We start from the raw sequence: 20,204 nt of genomic DNA on the forward strand, positions 1-20,204 counted from the left end.
AGACCGGCCGGCAGAAAATCCTGCAGGGATGGCCCCGCTAAGATACCACAGTCCTCCAGCCAGAGCAAGGGTTCTCGGCCTCGGCACTGGTGGCATATGGGGGAGTCACTCTCTGGGTGGGGCCGGCCTATGCGCCATAGGATGTTGAGCAGCGGCCGTAGCAGGTCCCCCAGAGTCGTGACAACCAAACCTGCCTCCAGACATGGTCAGAAGTTCCCTGGGGGTGGTAAGGTCCCCACTCCCCAACTCTGCCTACTGGGAACCACTGTGGTAGTGGGAAAAGGACAAGCCGGTCCGGGACATCTCCACAACGTGTCCCTGATACTCAAATGTGGCTGATGCAGCCCGGAACGGCGTTTCTGGCCCACAAAGGCTGAAGCACTGGGGGCAGGGCTCTCCCCCCCCACCCCGCCCCATGTAGCTGCAGTGTGTCTCCTGACAAGGTCCTGGCAATCTTGAAATAGTACTGTCATTTAAAAGATGCCAATGAGGGCGCCTGGGTGGCTCAGACGGTTAAGTGTCTGCCTTCGGCTCAGGTCATGATCCCGGGGTCCTGGGATCGAGTCCCGCATCGGGCTCCCTGCTCCTTGGGAGCCTGCTTCTCCCTCTGCTTCTCTCTCTCTCTCTCTCTCTCTCTCTCTCTGTCTCTCATGAATAAATAAATAAAATCTTTAAATAAATAAATAAATAAATAATAAAAGATGCCGATGAAATGCAGTGTCCTCCCCTGAAAAATTTTCTTAAATACTTGCCTTTTCGCCCAAATGTCTTATCTCAACATTTACAAGGTTACTCACTGTGTACCAATACCATCTCTAGGAAACAAAGACATCACTTGCTATGTTTAGTAAATGTCGCAGCAAAACATGTAACAATTATGTCCCTAAGTGCAACAACCAACTATTTTCTGCATTTTACTACAGCACAGCAAATTCCAGCACCCACACTGTGCGGCCCAGGAGAAACATGCAAGAATGAGCAGAGGAATATTCAAAGGGGACAACGGCCCCTGACAAACAGCAGCGAGCGCAGGAGGAGGAATGCACGACAGACGGAGAATATGACCGCAGAGACAAGCAGCGCGGCTGAATGCACTCGGCAGCGGTCGGTGTGGAAGCGTAAAGCCCACCACAGATACGTGGTGAGAAGCCAGGAAGAAGCGCGCATACGAGCTCTGAGCAAACAGAAAGCCCATGTCAGCTCATGTGGGCCCTCTAGCAGGGAGTCATATGATCCGCTTTTGTGGCTATTTTTACATTTTCTAAAAAGGCGACAAAATGGATTTCCAGACATCATGAATGATAGAGTATATGGAGCAGACCCAACTATTTCGCTTCCAGAAAGGACCCCCTTACCCCACCTGGCATTCCACTCCTTCTCCCCCACCCTCCAAGAAAATAGTTCATATGTGACTAAAGACACTTTTTTTAAAATATGCTTCATAGCTTTCTCAAGCACATATCTGGAAATAATTTGGTTTTAAGGCTCTCTTCAGAAGACACAAAAGAGAGAGAGTCTCCAGAAAGGGGACACGAAAGCTAGGGCAGGGTCAGAATCCTGAAACCAGGGTCCTGCAAACGTGGGGAGGGACGTGAGCTGCTAAAAATACTGCACTGCCTCTCAATTCTGCCCTTGTCCGATGCTTAGGGCTGGGAGAGGGCGACAGAAAGACAAATCCTGAACAGGTACAGACAGGGTCAAGTCTTGATTTTCCGAGGGCAGATGATTTACGGCAAAGGTCCACACAAAAGGCTGTGCTGCGAGTCTCTCCACCGAAATCCAGCGGATGAGGTACCGCCAGCACCTGTTGACCTAGTCCTTGTGAAACTGTCTTTTAAACCAAGATATGTGACTATTTCCATTAACCTCTGGAGTTGGAAACGACACATGTAAACGATAAGGCAATTGTGTTGAAGCAGGTCTGAGGGGCTACTGCTGGTTGGGAGGTGGAGTGGGTGGGAGTCCGGAGCGATCTGAGAGGAGAAGGAAGCCGGGAAAGTCTTTGTCTTTATTAGCTCATGGCTTTAGAACTGGTCACAACAGTGAGACATTCACATCTTAAATGCACATGAAATTCTATCATGGGCATTAAGAGGCTTACCCAGAAAGGAAGATCGTGGATTTTGTATTCTAGCAGACACCACTTTCTGATGAAAAGTGGACAGTCCCACACTGGAGCGCCACAAAACCTCTTTCCATGGAAGAAAGGAAGGAAGCAGAAGGCAAGATTTGAGAAAGGAGCTTCTTACCTCTTTCTGGCTTCCTCATACTGCCAATTAAGCCTGACTCGGTCTACAAGTCTTGTTTTATCATCAAAGACAAACTTTCCGGAACAGAAGGAAAAAAAAGGGGGGAAACATATTAAACACATATTTTCAAAATCGAAAATTCATTTCAACTTTCAGCGACAATGAAGAATATTTTAATTTGTCTTTAAATTTCCATTTCTCAAGGGTCTGGAAGGAAATACACCAAAGAGTGCTCGGCCGCCACCTCTGACTGGTGGAAGCTGCAGGTGGGGCTGGGAAGACGGCCCCCCGAGCACCGGTGGGTTTGTTTAACAGTGGAAGTGTATTCATCTGTTGTGTAATTCCTAACAACAACAACAACAACAAATTAAATTTTAAAAACACAGGGAATTATTTAGTAAAAGCTGACACAAAGGCAAAAATATTCATCCCATTTTGTACAGTATGTTCTCTCATTCTTCAGTGAATGCAGAAGAATGATGTTCTCTTAAGAAGTCGCAAGATCTGAAGAAGGTGGACTAGCTCTGTGAGGGATGGGCTACAGGCCTCCTTCGAATGTTACGCAGCATGTCAAAGAACTAAAGGTCTAAAGGAAAGAAAGCAAGGTGTGGAAAAGCCTGAAGGCGGCCCATCACCCTAGGAGTTAGAATTGAAATGTGGCGCTCCCATGTGATCACTAGCTGTACTTAAATGTTTCCATACCAATTACGCTGAACTAAACAAATTCCTAAACAAAACCAAAAAAAGACCTGTATGGGAGGTAACCATAGCTCACCTTGGTTACTTCTTCCTTCATTCCTGGAAATATACGACATTAGTTCATTGAATCAATTGTCTCTGTAGATCTGACCTTAACTAGACCCTATGTTATAGCCACTAAGTCTTCTTTTTTTTTTTTTAAATAACCTCATGTCAACAAACATTTGAAAATACTCTATTTGAATGATTAGAGCTGAATTTATTGATACCAGTTTTGATATATGTCAATAGGAATTTCTTTATATCTCTATTGCTTTGAACGAGGGATGGAGCGAGCATTCTCTGATGAGGCGTGTCACCATTGTGGGCATTTTAATAGCCTCATCCAAAGCCCCTCTCCACGGTTTCCTCAATATAAATACATTAAGGCTATAGCATCACATCTCCAGAAACTGTCTACACTGGGAATGAGCTATTTGTCACCTCATCATCTTGTTTGTTAGAGACGCCTGCAGCTGACCCCTCATCAAGACAAACAAATGTCATTTCCTAAAACCTCTTCCCAATGCTGTCTACAGATCCCTAAGCTCTGTTTCTGCACTCTTCCTTGAGAACAAAATGGACATCTTAATCGAAAAAGGAGAAATCTACGGCCCAATGGATTCAACAGGGTCCTGTTGCACAGTTCTTATGCAGCCTTAGAGCACGTAAGTGATAACTAAGTCAGGTGTGCAGATGTCTAAGATGGTCCCCAATGGTCTCCACCTCTTGGGATTCAGCCCAGGTGAAATCCCCTTGAGAGTGCTCTAGAGCCATGATTTGGCCATAACCAGTAGAACACAACAAAGATGATGGGAAGCCATTTCTGTGATTACGTTACAAAAGACGGTGACTTCCACCTTGCCAGCAGACTCTCTCAGTCTGCACGCTTCGATGAAGCAAGCTACTGTGCTGGAGAGGTCTGTATGGTAATGAGACAGAGCCCTGAGTCCGACAACCTATGAGGAAGTGAATCCTGCCAACAGTCACGTGAGCTTCAGAGTGGCCCCTTCCCCAGTCGAGTCCTCAGACGAGACTGCAGCCCTGGGTGACACCTTGCTTGCAGTTTCAGGAGAGCCCCTGAAGCAGAAGGCCCTGCCAGACTCCTGAGCTACATTATAGGTCTGAGATAATAAAAGTGTGCTGTTTTAAGATGCTAGGTTTTGGAGTAATTTCTTAGGCAGCAATAGCCAACTAATCCAGTTCAGCCCTTCAATATGTTTTTTTCTTTTTTTTTTTTTAACAACTGCATGAGGTAGTAGAAAGCACAGGGGTTTAGGCATCAGAGATGTTGATTCAAACCCAGGCAGACCTGCCTCTCCCTGGCTACATGACCTCAGGTGACTTGGCACCTCGAACCCCTCACCTATCAAACAGATATGGAAACAACTAACAAGGTAACAGCCATGAAGCTGTCAACCCAAGGCCGGCCCCAGTAACCTCACAAACATGACAATTTGTGGCTCAAGTTACTGCAACAGCATAACCAACCACTCTGCACCTGACATCTTTAGAAAGCCTTACCTAGATCATTAGAGAACCTTTGATCTTACCTGTTTCTCTCAACCTAGTTGAAACCTATGATAACAGCAATAAATTATTCATGGGATTCAATGAGTCTTACACTTCTTTCCTTCCTGCATGCCAAAAATCTTTAGGCAAAAATGGCAGACATCTCTGACTTAACAGATTCTTCTCTGTGTGTTATATAGATGGGGACCATATTCTTTAAACCAAAATCGCCTGGTCAAAAATGTCTAAGTGTAAAAAACCAAACAAAAATGTCTAAATGTACCTTTGAGAGTGACAACTGAAAACAGGACTGTTTCAGAACGTCCAAGACCAAAAGAGTCATTATTTACCATATTATACTCAAAGAGATACTATTTATCCAAATTTCAAAATATTAGCTAATTATTTAAAACCCAGAGTTTTTTGTCAATGGTTTTTTCCTTTTTCTCTACTTAATTCTGGGGAGGACATTCCACATTCCATTGAAGTCTCCTCTTTACTTAATAAGCCCTAAGGAAAAGAAGCCATCTTTTTTTCATTTGTTTTCCTTTTGTAATAAATTTCACTCAATAACATTATAACAGTAGTGTCTTTAAGCATTCACTACCCTACTTCAGATGATGACTGCCAACTTTGTTTTTATAGCTAACTCAAGGCTTCAGTAATTATCAAAAGGAGCATTATGAAATTCTTCCAAGTTCCAAGCAAAATTAATTTTGATTCAATTCAATTTCCTGACATTCTTTTAGAATAAGAAATAGCATCAAAGTATAACCTAAGGGTGAAACAGACACAAAGCCTCTGCAAATCACTGGTCTAAGTCAAAGATCAGTAAACTATGACCCCCACAGGCCAAATCCAATCCTGTTAAATAAAGTTTTATTGGAACACAGTTCTGTCCATTTGTTCACATATTGCCTACGGCGGCTTTTGCACTATAACAACACAGTTAGGCAGTTATAGCAGAGACTGCATGGCCTGCAAAGGCCTAAAATATTTACTATCTGGACCTTTACATAAAAAGTTAGCTGATCCCTGCTCTCAAATGTCCTATGTTGGGGTGCCTGGGTAGCTCAGTCCTTTAAGCGTCCAACTCTTGATTTTGGCTCAGGTCATGATCTCAGGGCCATGGGATCGAGCCCCAGGTCAGGCTCCATGCTCAGTGTGGAGTCTGCTTAAGTTTCTCCATCTCCCTCTGCTCCTCCCCTCCTCACACTCTCTTTCTCTCTCTCTCTAAAATAAATAAATCTTAAAAAAAAAAAAAAGAACACATCTAAACTCAACTCTCAGAAGGATTCTGCTGTTTTAAAGAATCCAAATCACAAGGATAGAGGTACTAAGCAATTCAATTGTCTTCCATGCCATGGAATCTTCACAGCTGGATTTTTCCTTCAAACTTAATGGCACAAAAGCCAAAACCTTTCTGAAGAGAAAGTGGCAAAGTCAAACAAATGAGTGATGGCAACACGAAAGCAGCTCTTTTCTCTCTGGGCACACTCGGCTCTCGGCGCGCCCCCCCGCCCCCCATTCTTGGCATACCTCTCCAATGATGTCAGTCTGAGACCCAGCATCACAGAACTGTTGAGGTAAAGAATCGCCAAGCACACCTGGATTGTGAGGGAACTCTTGCGGAGGGTCGCTAAGAGAAAAGCTGTTCTTGAAGCCATCGGTCAGCTTGGCCAGGCTCTGCAAGAGAAGGCAACGAGTTACTTGGGCAGAGGTGGTAATGCTTCTCTTCCCTTTAGAAGCAGTCATGTCATCGGCTCCAGGGCGGCCGCGTCAGCACCGGGGAGCTGGCCCGCCCTGCCCCCCATTCCCGTGAGACGTAAAAGACAGGACCCTCACCACCTGCACCTTTAATCCAATGCATAGTCATCTAAATCAGACAGTGACGGAGTCCTCCTGGCAGCATGAGAATAATAGATAATAGTAGGGAACAACTGTGGTACCATTTTTACTGTTTTTTTTAAACCTTTCTGTTTCCTAAAGAAAAAAACAAGCATTCCCTCCAAAAAAGCCAAACTCAGAGAAACAGAGTGGTATGGTGGTCGCCAGGGGCTGAGGGGTCAAAGGGCACAGACTTCGGGTTATAAGATGAGTAAGTTGCGGGGCTGGAATGCACAGCACTACACTTAGCAATATTGTGTTGTGTATCTGAAAGCTGCTAAGAAAGTAGATCTTAAAAGTTTTCATCACACACACAAAAAACAAGGTACCCATGTGAGGTGATGGATGTGTTAGTAATCATTCCACCTTACATGTGTCTATCAAATCACCAGGTTGTACACCTTACATTTATAAAATTTTACCTGTCAATTGTACCTCAATAAAATGGGGGGGGGAGCACTGCCATCCAAAATGTTGTATCAATAAATGAGTCTGACAGAGATGAATGTTGCCTTGAGATTTTAATAAACCACACAGAAGGAAAACCACTCCCAGATGAGGTTTACATATTTTTATAACCTGATTTTTCAGTCATAATTCTACATGGTCAAGAGTCATCTCATACAGATGTTAGTTTGCCAAAAACTAGAGCAACTATGTCTTCTGGTGTACGTAACTCCTTTAGGGGGAGGCCAAAAAGAAATGAGATTTTTCTCCAATTTTTTAGAAGACTTTTGAATGTATTTCTCTCCAGCAGACACCAGAACGCGCAGGTGCAGCGTGACACGTGTAGCGGGGGGCTCTGGATCCAGACGAAGGCATGCTGGAATGGGCCAATATTGTTAAGGTCATAAAAGACAGACAGAACAACTTCTTTCATTTTGCTAGAGAGGATGTTGCCCAGGCCTCTCCCTGGAGCTTCTCAGAGAGGATGCTGGGGTCTGAAGTTTCTTACAGAAATTCCATCTCCACCTCTGTGGTGGGGAACCCACCTGAGGCAAGTGGGCGGCTTGCCCCAGCTCGGCACACTGGGAAAGGCCGGGGCAGAGAAATGAGCTCAACGTCCCGGGGCAAGGTCTCCAAGGCCCCATGATGGAATACCACGTGGTTCACCCCTGGGGGTGGGGCTTCGATTAGATGCGGCAGGTCCACACGGCACCTCGTCCAATGCTGCACTCAGAGGCCCCAGGCAATGGCGGGAGCTGTTCCTGCCACCATGTACCTCTCATGACCTGGGAGAGCACCTGAAAATACAGGTTGGTGGGTCACACCTCCAGAGCCTAATCTAGCAGGCCTGGGGTAGGGCCCAGTAAGGGGCAATTGAATGACCACTGTGGGGACACTCCACAAGTCTCCTGAATCCTTGATCTTCGGGAGCGCTGCCGTGCAAGTGTGCACCTGTCTCATCTGGCCCACAAGTCCGAGCTCTGCTTCAGACGTGCTTCTATCCTTACATTCTGCAGAATCCAGACACATGCCTGCCAGGCACTCAGTGTGTTGAGCAAAAAAATGAAAGCCGTAACAGAAACATCTGAATGCACCCCAGGACCAGGCAGAAAGACCAGTGGGCATCCATCTGCAAAAACTCAAGCTTTTTCTAAGTACAAGAAAATCTACAGAAGTTCAAGGGACAAAAAAATAAAGCAGTATAAAGCTCCAACGATCCCAGCCATATAACTAAAATCTATCCACGCAGCCATATCAAGGAATGAAGTAGCTTGTGCACAGATCCAGAAAAGGGGACGGGGTGTTACTGTCCCGTGAGGAAGCCGGGGCAGAACAGCGGCAGGCACAGCCCTAGCTTTCTGTGGGCACAGCTGAACATGTGCTCACCCTCTCCTGTGTCTGCAAAAATGCTGGCAGCATATACAAGCTAATAAAAGTAGTTACAGGGCAGGACAGAATGGGGTGGTAGCAAGACTTCTCATCACAGACCTTTTAAGTTGTTTTGATTATTGAACAATCTGTATCACCCGTCGTTACGGCTTAAACTGTGTCCTCCCCAATGATCTGTTCAAGTCCTAAGAATCGGTGAATGTGAGCTTATATTTGGAAAGAGGGTCCTTGCAGGTGGAATCAAGTTAAGGTGAGGTCATACTGAATTAGACTGGGTTCGAATCCAGTGGTTGGCATCCTTATAAGAGAAAATGTAGACACAGAGACCCAGGGAGAACACCATGTGACGACACGGCAGAGATTAGAGCGGGGCATCTACAAGCCAAAGAATGCCAAGGATCGGCAGCAGCTCCCAGAAGCTGGAAGAGGCGAGGAAGGGTCCGCCCCTAGCGCCCTCAGAGAGAGCGTGGCGCTGCCAGCACCTTGTCTGTGAACTCCTGGCCTCCAGACTCTGAGAGAATCGATTTCAGTTGTTCTCTACCAGCTTGTGGTACTTTGTCATGGCAGCCCTAGGAAACTAACACCCATACTTTCAAATATTTTAATACACATATGCAGAAATATATACACATATGGCAGGGACATATGTTTTAAAATATATATGAACTGTATACATAACAAATACATAATATATACTGTAAACACATATTTTCCTAAAATGTTAACAGACAGATGGACACGCAGGCAGGCAGACGGACGGACACGGGATGTGAAGAGTGCCAGGCCCCTACCTGCATCAGGTCCCGCCTCTCCTTCTCGCCAGTGCAAATGGCTTTCTTGATGGTCCGGAGCTCACTCATTATCGCCTGGGCCTCATCCAGTTTGTAGTTGGTGTGAGCACTTGACATCTTACGATCAATCCTGGTTAAAAAAGAAAAATCAGAGTCATTCCACGCGAGAGCCTAACAATACACGGAACAACAATGAAAAACTCAGAAGCTTTATAGAAAGGTGGGAAACAGTTAAACACATTGCTTCGGCAAAGAAAAATAAAGATCCCATAAAACCTTCCTGGCTTGTGAGTATATACGCAGAGATGAGACTTGACCAGTGGACGACTTCTTTTGCTCCGGGAACATCCAATGCAGGTGAGGACTTGCGAATCAGGATTCCCACGACCTCTAGTAACGATTAGGCAACCAAGAGTGGCTTAAGTAACTTCCTGAGATTTTAAACTCCTCTCTGAGACGAGGATCATCTCTTATTTGTTTATCCCCCGCATCTGGGTTAGTGGTCAAAAATGTCTATTAAATAAAACATACGAGGGCGCCTGGGTGGCTCAGATGGTTGGGCATCTGCCTTCGGCTCAGGTCGTGATCCCAGGGTCCTGGGATCAAGTCCCGCATCGGGCTCCCTGCTTGGTGGGGAGTCTGTTTCTCCCTCTCCCTCTGCCTCTCCCCCTGCTGCTTGTTCTCTCTCTGTCTCTCGCAAATGAATAAATAAAATCTTAAAAAAAAAAAATATGAATGACATCTGTGTGCATGAACACATGGGAAACAGCAAGAAGTTGTGAACAATGCAATAATGATGCCTCATATAAAACTGCAAACTCTATGTCTCCTCTATCTTTCTTTTATCTCATTCCGGTTCTAATTTCTCTCTCTATCTCCCCCTACCATGCACCTCTTCAATTCTTTCCTTCAATCCAAACATCCATTCATCCTTCCTTCCATCCATCCAAACTTCCTCCCTCCCTCCGTCTCTCCTTCCGGCCAGTCCGCCCCTGTGCACACAAGGCCTGGTGTGGGTGGTGGAAGCGGAGTGCTGACCAAACCAAGGCCTGCCTCCAGCCCTCACAGAGCAGGCGGCCTTCTACAGCACACCCTTTGTCTCACCTCCCCTACCTAGGTCGTGAGCGTTGGAAGCCCTCCGGGCTAAGGAGGTTTGAAATACTTTGGTCCAGAAATGGCATGAACTCCTTCTCGGGAAAGCCATTAGCAGGCCTTTCAGATTCCAGCTCCGCCATTACACGGGTCCTGGGGCTAAACTGTGACCGGGGAATCTGGATCTTTAGCGGCCAGCCCAAACTCCCTGATTTTCCACTCACGAAAGCATCCTGGCAGGCTAGTGAGTACCAGTGACACTCCAGCGGTACAGCGGGACCCTGGGCAAGTCCCTTCAACTCTTTACACCTCAGTTTAATGATTCCCCCATTTAATGAGAAAATGTCAGGAGAAGGCTTACTTGGGAGGGCGTCTGGCACGTAATGTTTTCGGTGATTAGTCTGATTGTCAGGACAATGCTGAATCTGCGTACTCATGGGAGACAAAGTAAAGAATTCACCAACTCTGGTACTCTAACCCCAGACCTTGGAATAAGAGAAGGACAAATAAAACACGCAGGAACCCATTCCTACCCTCTGGAGTCAGGCCTCAGGGCTCAAGAGCATCGCTGTGACTGCATCGGCTACAAAAGATATATTTATGAAAACTGGTGGTGAGTCCTCTCCCGTGGAGTGGATGCAGGCGCATCATGGGTCCCCACACATTCCAGGGTGACACCCCTACATCCCAACATGGCCGGGCCACGTGTTTTCCCTTTTTAGCTGTTTTACAGAGAACCAAGAGTCTCTAATGGAAGGCAGAAATAGAAGGTCATCCGTCTCATAGCACATCAGCCAAAGAAGTGGCCCAACTTTTCTTGCAGGGAAAATCTAGACTCATTTACATAATAATGTCTCCCTGTAGTCATCTTCTGATAAAAGGCTTTCCAATACATCTCATTTAATGTCACAGCCAACAACCCACAAAGGCTGATGAAGTCGGTAGAAAAGGGTTACACCATTCTCAGACAAAAAACCTGGGGCCAGAGAAATCGAATTTCTCTCTAACAGTCATTGATCAGCCCCTCTGCTAACCAGGTCTACTGCTCCAACAAGTACAGCAAACAGATCATCATCTGACACTGACACCCATATGGAGAAATGAAACTCCACTACATAGAACAAAACTTTTTCAATTGCTTGAAAATCAAAGCTAATCAAACAGCCACAGAAGTACAGACACACACAGCCAGTGTCAAGGCTGTGATGCAAGCCGCTACGCATGTCAGCCCCAGCTTTATACTTAAGTGTTGTGACTTCCTTATGGCTTTCAGTAGCGATAAAGCCTAAGTGTGGCCACCAGTAAACCCAGGGATCAAGTCAGCAGCCTGTCAAGGCACCAGGTTCTATGATTAGGCCCCAAGTCCCCTCAGGGAGGGGGATCAGCAGCCCCGTAATTCATCCCACCGCAGACACTGCAGAGCAACTCGGAGAACGAGAGTTCAACGTCAAGGCCACGGACCTGCACTCTGAGCTCTACCCAAGTGGCTCTGAGACCTCGAAGAGAAAGCAGATTGGCCTAGAACAGCTGTTTCCACTCTGTTCTGAGGGTGTCTTGGTGTGGAGAGCAGGAGCAGCTAAAGGGAGAGCCTGTCTGGGCTTGGGGACCCTCACCCCTGCTTCAGCAAGCACCTCCTCTTTGCTCCGTCTCAGACAGGAGATGTCTGAGATGCGCAGATGTCCTTTGCAGGAACGGAAAGGGAAAAAGATTCCAGTGTTTAAAAAAAGTGTGAAAGCTACTAGGGAACATGATCTTCTTGAAGTCCTAGTATTTCAGAGAGAATACTGTTATTTATTTATATTTTTTAAAGATTTTACTTATTTATTTGACAGAGAGAGACAGCGAGAGAGGGAACACAAGCAGGGGGAGTGGGAGAGGGAGAGGCAGGCTTCCCGTCGAGCAGGGAGCCCGATGCAGGGCTCGCTCCCAGGACCCTGGGATCATGACCTGAGCCGAAGGCAGATGCTTAACGACTGAGCCACCCAGGCACCGCAAGAATACTGTTATTTAAAAACAGTTATATATTATTATTATATTATATAAGTATACATTATATATTATGTTAATAATATTGTATATTATTATATAAGAGTACATAATCATACAAAAGGATTATTCTATATTGTGCAAATATAACCTTATACAGACATTTTATATAGTATATATTATTTGTTATATAATTATAGGGTATAAAGGGTATATTAAAATAGTTCGACGCATCAAGCACCTACTAGGTACCAGGGTCTGCCTGCATGCTTTGCATTTGTCACCTCCTGGAATCCTCTCAACAGCTTTATGGGATAAGCATAACCTTCTCGGATTTTATAATAAAACACCTGAGCCTCAGAGAGATGAACTAAGTGGCCCAAGATGACAAGCTAAGATCTGGCAGAGCCGCCAGGGTTCAAACCCACCTCCCCCAATTCTCAAGTCTGCACTGGCTCATCAAGCGCAGAGAAGCCCCTTGATACCGTAGGCGTGCCCCTGCTCACAGTGGCCAAGGTTGGGCCCGTATGCTTTTATAGGGACAAGCAATGTTTCACAGAATTCACACCACTTCCAATTTTCAACTGTGATAAATCTTCATCTAATAAAAACTTCAAAGAGTAGGAAACCTCTTCCTTTACATCTGCAAAATTCATTTCTTTGGGAGTGTTCTCCCTTTGCTCAAATTCCCCCCTCTAGAACTTTGGTCAAATTCAGAGGATGTGGTCAGTGATTCGGGATTTTCTAAAATACCAGTATATTCCATTTCATAAAGAAAATAGTAACATCTGTGACTGCCAAAAGAACAGTCTTTTCTTTTTTTAATTTTAATTAAGAGCCCAAGTGAGTATTTATACATCTGAAATAAAATGGTAGAAAAGCAATAACCGCTCGATGCAAGGTGGTACTAATAAAAACATATGTTATTAGGCAATGTGCTATGATCTGAATGTTTGGGCTCCCTCCTCCGCCCTCCCTCCCACTGGTTACATGCTGGGATCCTGACCCCCAGTGTGATGGTGTTCGGTGGTGGGGCCTCTGGGAGGTGATCAGGTCGTGAGGGAGAAGCCCCCGTGAACGGGATCAGTGCTCCTATAAAAGAGGTCCCCCAGAGTTCCCTGCCCCCCCCCATCATGTGAGGACAGAGCAAGAAGATGGCTATTTAGGAGCTGGGAAGCTGGCTCTCAGCAGACACAGAACCCGACCACGCTGGCACCTCGATTTTGCACTTCTAGCCTCCGGAACTGTGAGAAATAAATTTCTATTGTTTATAAGCCACCCAGTCTGTGGTATTTGGTTATAGCAGCCCGAGTGGATGAAGGCACAGTGTAAAACAAAAATCCAGTACACAGACCAGTCTTTGCTTTTCACTCCTCAACATCTTGCGGCAGCTTCCGGGAGATTAGGTGACTTGCTCGAAGTCAGGGAGCCAGGAAGAGGCACAGGGTGGGGTTCACGGTGAGGCCCCTCACACCGGCACTCATCGTCTTCCTCACTGGGTTAGCAATACACTCAAAGTCAAGGCCTCCAAACTCACACTGCGTCAAACCCAAAGGCCACCCACACGGCCCGTCAAATGTCCCGAAGTAAACTGATGCTCTTTGTAGTCTGCTTTTGAAAGGGCGGTTAGAGAGGAGAGAAGGTGCCGCTTCACGTGGCGAAGGAGGGCACTGAGAAGGCGGCTTAAAGCTGTTAATCAACCCCGACCTCCTGCTGCCCTGAAGTCTCCGTATTTGTTGTTCAAGTTAAGATGTCAAGGGAACTGTACTGGCAAAAGTAAAACCAAATGGCTTCTCTATTTTATTTTTTTCACATTTATCCATTTATTTGAGAGAGAGAGTGCACGTGAGAGAGCATGTGTGCAAGTGTGGGGGGAAGCAGAGGGAGAGGGAGAGAAGCAGACCCCCCCACTGAGTGTGGAGCCCGACGACATGGGGTTCGATCCCATGACCCTGAGATGGTGACCTGAGCCGGAATCAAGAATCAGACACTTAACCAGCTGAGCCACCCGGGCGCCCCAAACCAAATGGCTTCGTAAACCCACAGCGTGAAGGAAAGGGCTAGCAGGCCTCTAGAGATATTCCATGTTAATACCACACATTACAACCCGAAAGAATGAGAAGTTTTGTTACACCTCTACCTTTTACATCCCCAGCTCTGGCAGGCGGCCTTGAATGCACCTCAGACAGCTTCCGGCAGCTTTCTAGCAACAGCAGGTCCTGTGCGGGGCAGCAGACCTGTCCCACAAGCAGGACCAATGCTCGTTTTGTTTCCACCCCCAGCGTACGCTGTACAGTTAGCGGCGTAGAGCAGGGGCTGCACACGGGCCGCACCTGACGTGCGAGGTTCACAGGATACCGTCGGTCTAAGCCTGTTCCAACTGTGAGCAATCCCACTCTCTTCTGAAAACCCGGAATCCCCTCGGACAGAAGCCGCTAATCTCAGTCTCTCATAATGCAGCATTCTAGTTGAGAATGCTCAGGAGAGGGTAGCCGCTGCTCTTGTTGTAGGAGACACACGGGTTTTGCTTTATTCGTACCACCCGAAAAGGGAAGAGGTTCAGCAAGCAACTACGAGGCTCGAAGCACAAAGGCTGACCTCAAGGCGAAGAGAGTGCCGCATGGAAACTGGATATCGGAACATCTAGCGAACACCCCTTTCTGGGATCTGAATAGCAGCAACAAGGAACAGGATTTCTTAAAACACAATGGAGCACAATATGTAGAAGGGAAAAAGTGCTGGAGGGCAGTTAGTAAGAAGACAACAGGGTCGATTTACAGACCCCCTCCACCCCGCCGTGGTACGGGGCAGCCCAGGCCCGCCCCCAGAGGATGCCAGTGTCCAACAGTGCCATGGACCACACAGCCACGAGCCGCAACCTTAGCCACTCGGCACAGCACCCAGGGCAGCATCCCTGCGTGCCACTCGGCCCTGCCCTCTGCCTGCAGCCGTCTGTGTCCTGAGGACCGTGCAGGGAACAAAGTGAAGTCCTTCTTCTCCGGCGGTGGTATGCTAGTCAAGGAGACAGAGTATATCACTAGGACAGGCAGCGATCAGTGCTTTAAGGAAAAGGAATCCAGTTTCCAGGACAGAGTGTGACGGAACGGAGTCCTTTTTAGAGCCATTGCTTAAGTGAGGATCTTGGTGAGACACCATCTGTGCAGAAAACTACAGCAGGGAGGGAACAGGTGTGTGGACTTTGGGAGAAAGAGTGTCCCAGGCACAGGGAGCTACACGTTCCAGTGGTGGCCGGGGGCGGACGCAGGTGAGCGGGGCTGATGCCAGGGGAAACAAGGTCCGGACAGGGTTCAAATCACTCTGTACTGGGGACTGTATTCTAAGTGAAAGCCCCAGGGAGCCGTAAGCACAGGAGACACCGTAAGAGTCCCCATGACTACAGCATGAGAATAGTGAGCTACCGTAACAGAGACAATGGCAGAAGCTGCGGGAAGGGAACGGGGGCCAGGTGTGGCACCAACGGTTGCTAAGAAGGTGGGCAGGATGGTGCCCCCTTCCCAGAGTGCTTTGGGCCATCACACCAGCACGCAGGGACCGTACAGGTGTCCTGGTGGAAAGAGGCTTCAGTGGCACGTAAGCGTGGGAAACTCGGGGTGAAGCAATGTTAAATGAGCTTTCTGGCTGCGGGACAACTCCAAATCTAACACGAGGTGCATTCTGTATCTCCAGGAGATCTAGAATAACTAGAGAGGGAAATCTCCCACACCTATTGGCACACTCAGCACATTCTTGTGCATCACCCATTTGGGAAACTGCGCACATCCTGCTCCTGAGCCCTCCGCCTTTGCCCCTGGAGGTTGCTAACAAGTTACATTAAGATCATTTTTCCAAACAACCTTCAGAAACTTGAAGGCAGCGCAGCCCAGCAGCATTTTCACTGCAAAAGATCGATTTTTCTAAAGACTTTTGTACTCAAAAATGCTGCTCCTATTTTCTGAAGACTTTTATAAAGGGCCTCAAGAGAAATGTAAATTACAACTACACTGAGATACCATCTCTCACCTATGAGACTGGCAAAAATGCAAAAGCGTGATAACACATTCTGTCGGCACGGCCGTGGGAAGAGAAACTCCTCTGTTAGTGGCAGGAAGGCAACAGGGCACAACCCCTAGAGAGGGGGATTTGGCAACATCTCCTAAATACAACCGATGCATTTACCCTTTGACCCAGCAAACCCACTTTTGGGAACTCATCCTGAGCTCTTTCATTTGTACACGTGCACAGCATCGGGTGTAAAAGCTGATGGGCATCGTTGTGAATGGATGGATGAGGCTGACCACGCCAGGATCCACTGAAACTCTCCACGTCACAGCAAGAGACAACCGGAGAGTCTGCAGCTCCCGATGGACGTACCACCACCACCGGCTACGAAAGAGACTTTGCCCCCAAAAAGGAATAGAAAAAGAACTTGAGCTCAAATCAGATCAAGCCTCTTGAACTAACTGCACTAGTCTGCATAAGGAGCGGGGGCCGGAGGAACATGTGAAATATGCAGTGAAGCGGCAAAACCCAGTATCAGGGAAATTCTATAGGACGAGCAAATTGGTTTCCTCAACAAGTAAGTTGTCAGAAAGGGGGGGGGGAAGGACAGGGGAGTGGAAATTCAGAGACACACCAACCAAACATACCGTGCGGGCCTCATCCGCAGCTGGACCCAAACGCGCCGGAGAAATGGGAAAACTTGCTGGAGAAGGGATGATGTTAAGAGATGACTATTAAGTGGGGCACAGGCGTTATAGCTATGTTTTCGAAAGGGATCCCTAACTTTAGAAGAGCTATTTGTGGATTCAAAATGATTCTGGGATTCGCCTCAATAAAGCAGGAAGGGTTTGGGGGAGGCGACGGGCTGACAGACAAAACACGACCGGCCCCCGTGTGGCTGGTGGGTGAAGTGGGGTGAAGGGTACAGCAGGGCTCCATGCTACCATTCTTTCTACTTTTGTGTATGTTTGGCATTTTCCATCATTAAAAGTTTACATCTATTACACACACACACACACACACACACACACACACACACACACACACACGTACCTATTCTATCATTAACCCAGAAACTGTGTTCATGGCCAGCTCCCATTTACAAAAATTAACAACATACACAGACCTTAAAAAAAAAAAAATACAAAAGGTTCTTTTTCCTTCACTTGGACCCAAGCATAATGATGGATTTCCTTGCTAGCCAGGAAAGTTCACCAAGATAAACAAGTAAGAGTTTAAAATGTTATAAGTGGCTAAACTCCTGGCGAGGTGCTCTGGAAAAGAATATCCTGGATATTCTGGGAAGCAAGAACAGCAGAAAATTTTCTGGAGGAAAATCTAGGGTCTCTGCCCTAAATCAACATTGGTAATAACATCCAAGAAGCCCTTTTCTGTACCACGGCTCAGGTATTACCTGTGCTTAGAGTTAGGATTTTACAGTAGGCGTAGGGTAATCACATTATCAATGCTCACAGAAGGTTTTCAAAATTTCTCAATAATACCACCAAGCTGGCATGATTTGATGGAAGCATTAAGAGGCAGTCTTCAATACCAGAAAAATGAGGCCGTTTTCGTCTCCTACACAGCCTGTGCAATTCAGGGGAAGGTTACGAGATTATTTTTTACTTGCCAAGAATTTTAAGCATGGCTTATGTGCCCCTGTTTTGTCTCCTTCCTGGGAGGACAGAGTGAGCACATACAGTTAAACAGCCGGTTAAACACTGCCTCTCGGGGCAGCTCTAGCTGGAAAGCTTCAGTGAGTCCCCCAGGCCCAAGGCTGGGTCCAGAACCTTCTCCCATGCCACTCCTCGGCCTCCCCCGGGGAGGGCGGGCATCCCCACAGGCTCTGGCAGCGAGGGAGAATGGTCCCCTGGGCAGGGACACGTTTACCCCTGCAGGGGTCCGGTCAAAGCTCTCCCTGCACTGGCTGCCTCCCATCCCATAAACCTGGACAAACCAAGGCCGCCTCTGCCTCTTCTTGAAATTTGTTCCACTACAAACGATGATGATGAACTGACTTCCTAGAGCTGTCGAGGGCAAGGGGTTTCCTCGGCCCCCTGAGCCCCAGCACCTTGGCTTTTCTAGCCCCCAGCCTTCAGTTGCCGGGGCGGGAGACCCTCTGTGTTCAGGGAAGGAAACGGCCATGGCCAGAGTGGCAGAGGCCAAAGGGACGGGCCCCGGGCCCAAGCAATCTTGTTACCGAAGCCAGAGCAGGCAGGGAAAGGTGCTGGGCCGGGCTCCCCTCTGAGGCTCGGGGGTCCTGTGTGGCTTCACAGTGTTCCTGAACCGCCCCAAACCTCCATCACCTTCCCCAGAGCTTCTACAAGGGAGAAGGGGCCTACCCGGAATGTGCAGCCCGCACGATGCCTAGCATTCAGTGACGTCATATGATCTGGAGACCCTAGGAAGTGTCCACTCTCCCTGGTAATGAGAGAAAGCTACTGTGTGGCCAAAGGAAAGGATGGAATCAATCTCCGATTCAAGCAGACAGCCCTAGTAACTTTAGAAGACCACCCAAATTAAGTGATTTGCTTCTGCTTACTTCATATCTGGCCCTTTAGCAGAAGTGACACGGGGAAGTGTGGCCACAGCACACACGGACATAGCCTAGCAGGCATCTGAGCACCTGGAGGCAGGCTGGCCATGGGGGTAAAATTACAGGACACGTACCGGTGCGCTGGGAAGCACCGGAGCAGATGGACAAGATGAGCAACAAAACCAGTAGCCGATACTGAAAACGAAGATTGCTTTGCCTAAGCAAAACTTTTTAAAGAAGCTGTACTGACCAGGACTAGTTAAAGGAACCCCCGTCATAGACTGAAATCACAGGCGAAAGTGCGCGAGCACACGCACGTGCACGCACACCGCTGGATAATGGTAGAAAAGCAAAAAGCTGACGGTAGGGTTACAAGACTCCAGGTCACACTAAGTATGTGGACGGGATTACCAAAATCCACCATGTGGCGGGACCTGCAGAGGGCACGGTTAGGTCTCAGGGCCAGAGAGAGCCAAGCCCAAGTGCCCCTCGGCAGGACCCAGCTCCCCTTTCTATTGTGACTCCCTTGGTGCCTACAGATAAGCCCTGAAATAAAAATGGGCAAACAAATCATCAACCAAAACAATCCTGGATGATTAAGAAAGTGAATCTCAACCTAGTATTAAACAACAGGGTTTGACATGCCCGGTAATTACCCTTTATATGAGGCTGAGATAATTATGCTTGTCAAACACTGACATTCTTCTATCACTTCCCTATAAAGAGCAATACTTGGGTCACATGTGGCACACTGTGTTGCATCTGCACACAGGATTCAAGAGAGTGGCATGCTGCCCACCCTTCCCGAGAAGACTAACCACACGGACCCCGGCCACTTGCTGAAGGCTGACTAGAGCAAGCTCTGGTGCTGCCCTCCGGACAATCCGGCCCAATGATCGCTGCTCTGGACTGAAGGGGCCTGGCCCCCCACAGTTCACAAGGTGAGCCCTACCTCCCAATGTGATGGTATATGGAGAGGGAGCCTTTTGGGGGGGGGCAATGAGAGTTAGATGAGGTCATGAGAGTGGGGTCCTCATGACAGGGCGAGTGTCTTTAAAAGGAAGAGACACCGGAGACCAGAGCTCCCCACCAGCAGCACGTAAAGAAAGGGCCAGGAGGCAGGAAGCAGGCCCCCGCCAGATACCAAATTTGCCAGTGCCTTGATTTTGGACTTCTAGCCTCCAGAACTGTGAGAAGTCAATGTCTGCTGTTTAAGCCCCCCGGTCTCTGGGATTCTGTCATAGCAGCCCTAGCTAAAACCATCCCCACTGACTGATGAGAAAAGTAGACACAGAAGGTTTCATGAAGCGCATGCTCAAGTTCGGCAAGTGAAGCCAGGCTCTGAATCCAGAGAGAACGGACTCTCGACCAACCGACAAGCACATGATACCCTTTCTCATCCAAGCACTAACCAGGTCCGACCCTGCTTAGCTTTCGAGATCAGACGAGATCGGGCACGTTCAGGGTGGTATGGCTCGAGAAAATCAATTCTTGGCCGCCTGGGTGGCTCAGTTGGTTCAGCGACTGCCTTCGGCTCAGGTCATGATCCTGGAGTCCCGGGATCGAGTCCCGCATCGG

General features: G+C 47.7%; 1 protein-coding gene across 2 annotated transcripts in view; it reads right to left on the reverse strand.

Annotated features, from left to right (window-relative positions):
- The window catches only part of WWC3 (WWC family member 3), a 115,982-nt gene that overhangs the window by 40,187 nt on the left and 55,591 nt on the right, over positions 1–20,204 (reverse strand). For both annotated transcript variants that reach the window (XM_025857721.2, XM_025857720.2), the window contains 3 exons: positions 9,014–9,143; positions 6,039–6,185; positions 2,250–2,323 (listed from right to left, as the gene is read on the reverse strand). In XM_025857721.2, the coding sequence (XP_025713506.1) occupies positions 2,250–2,323; positions 6,039–6,185; positions 9,014–9,143 (351 nt within the window). The remainder of the gene's footprint in view (positions 1–2,249; positions 2,324–6,038; positions 6,186–9,013; positions 9,144–20,204) is intronic.

The sequence above is a fragment of the Callorhinus ursinus genome, unplaced genomic scaffold (assembly GCF_003265705.2).
Source record: "Callorhinus ursinus isolate GAN/ISIS: 27379988/994484 unplaced genomic scaffold, GSC_fseal_2.0 scaffold16, whole genome shotgun sequence".
Taxonomy (NCBI): domain Eukaryota; kingdom Metazoa; phylum Chordata; class Mammalia; order Carnivora; family Otariidae; genus Callorhinus; species Callorhinus ursinus.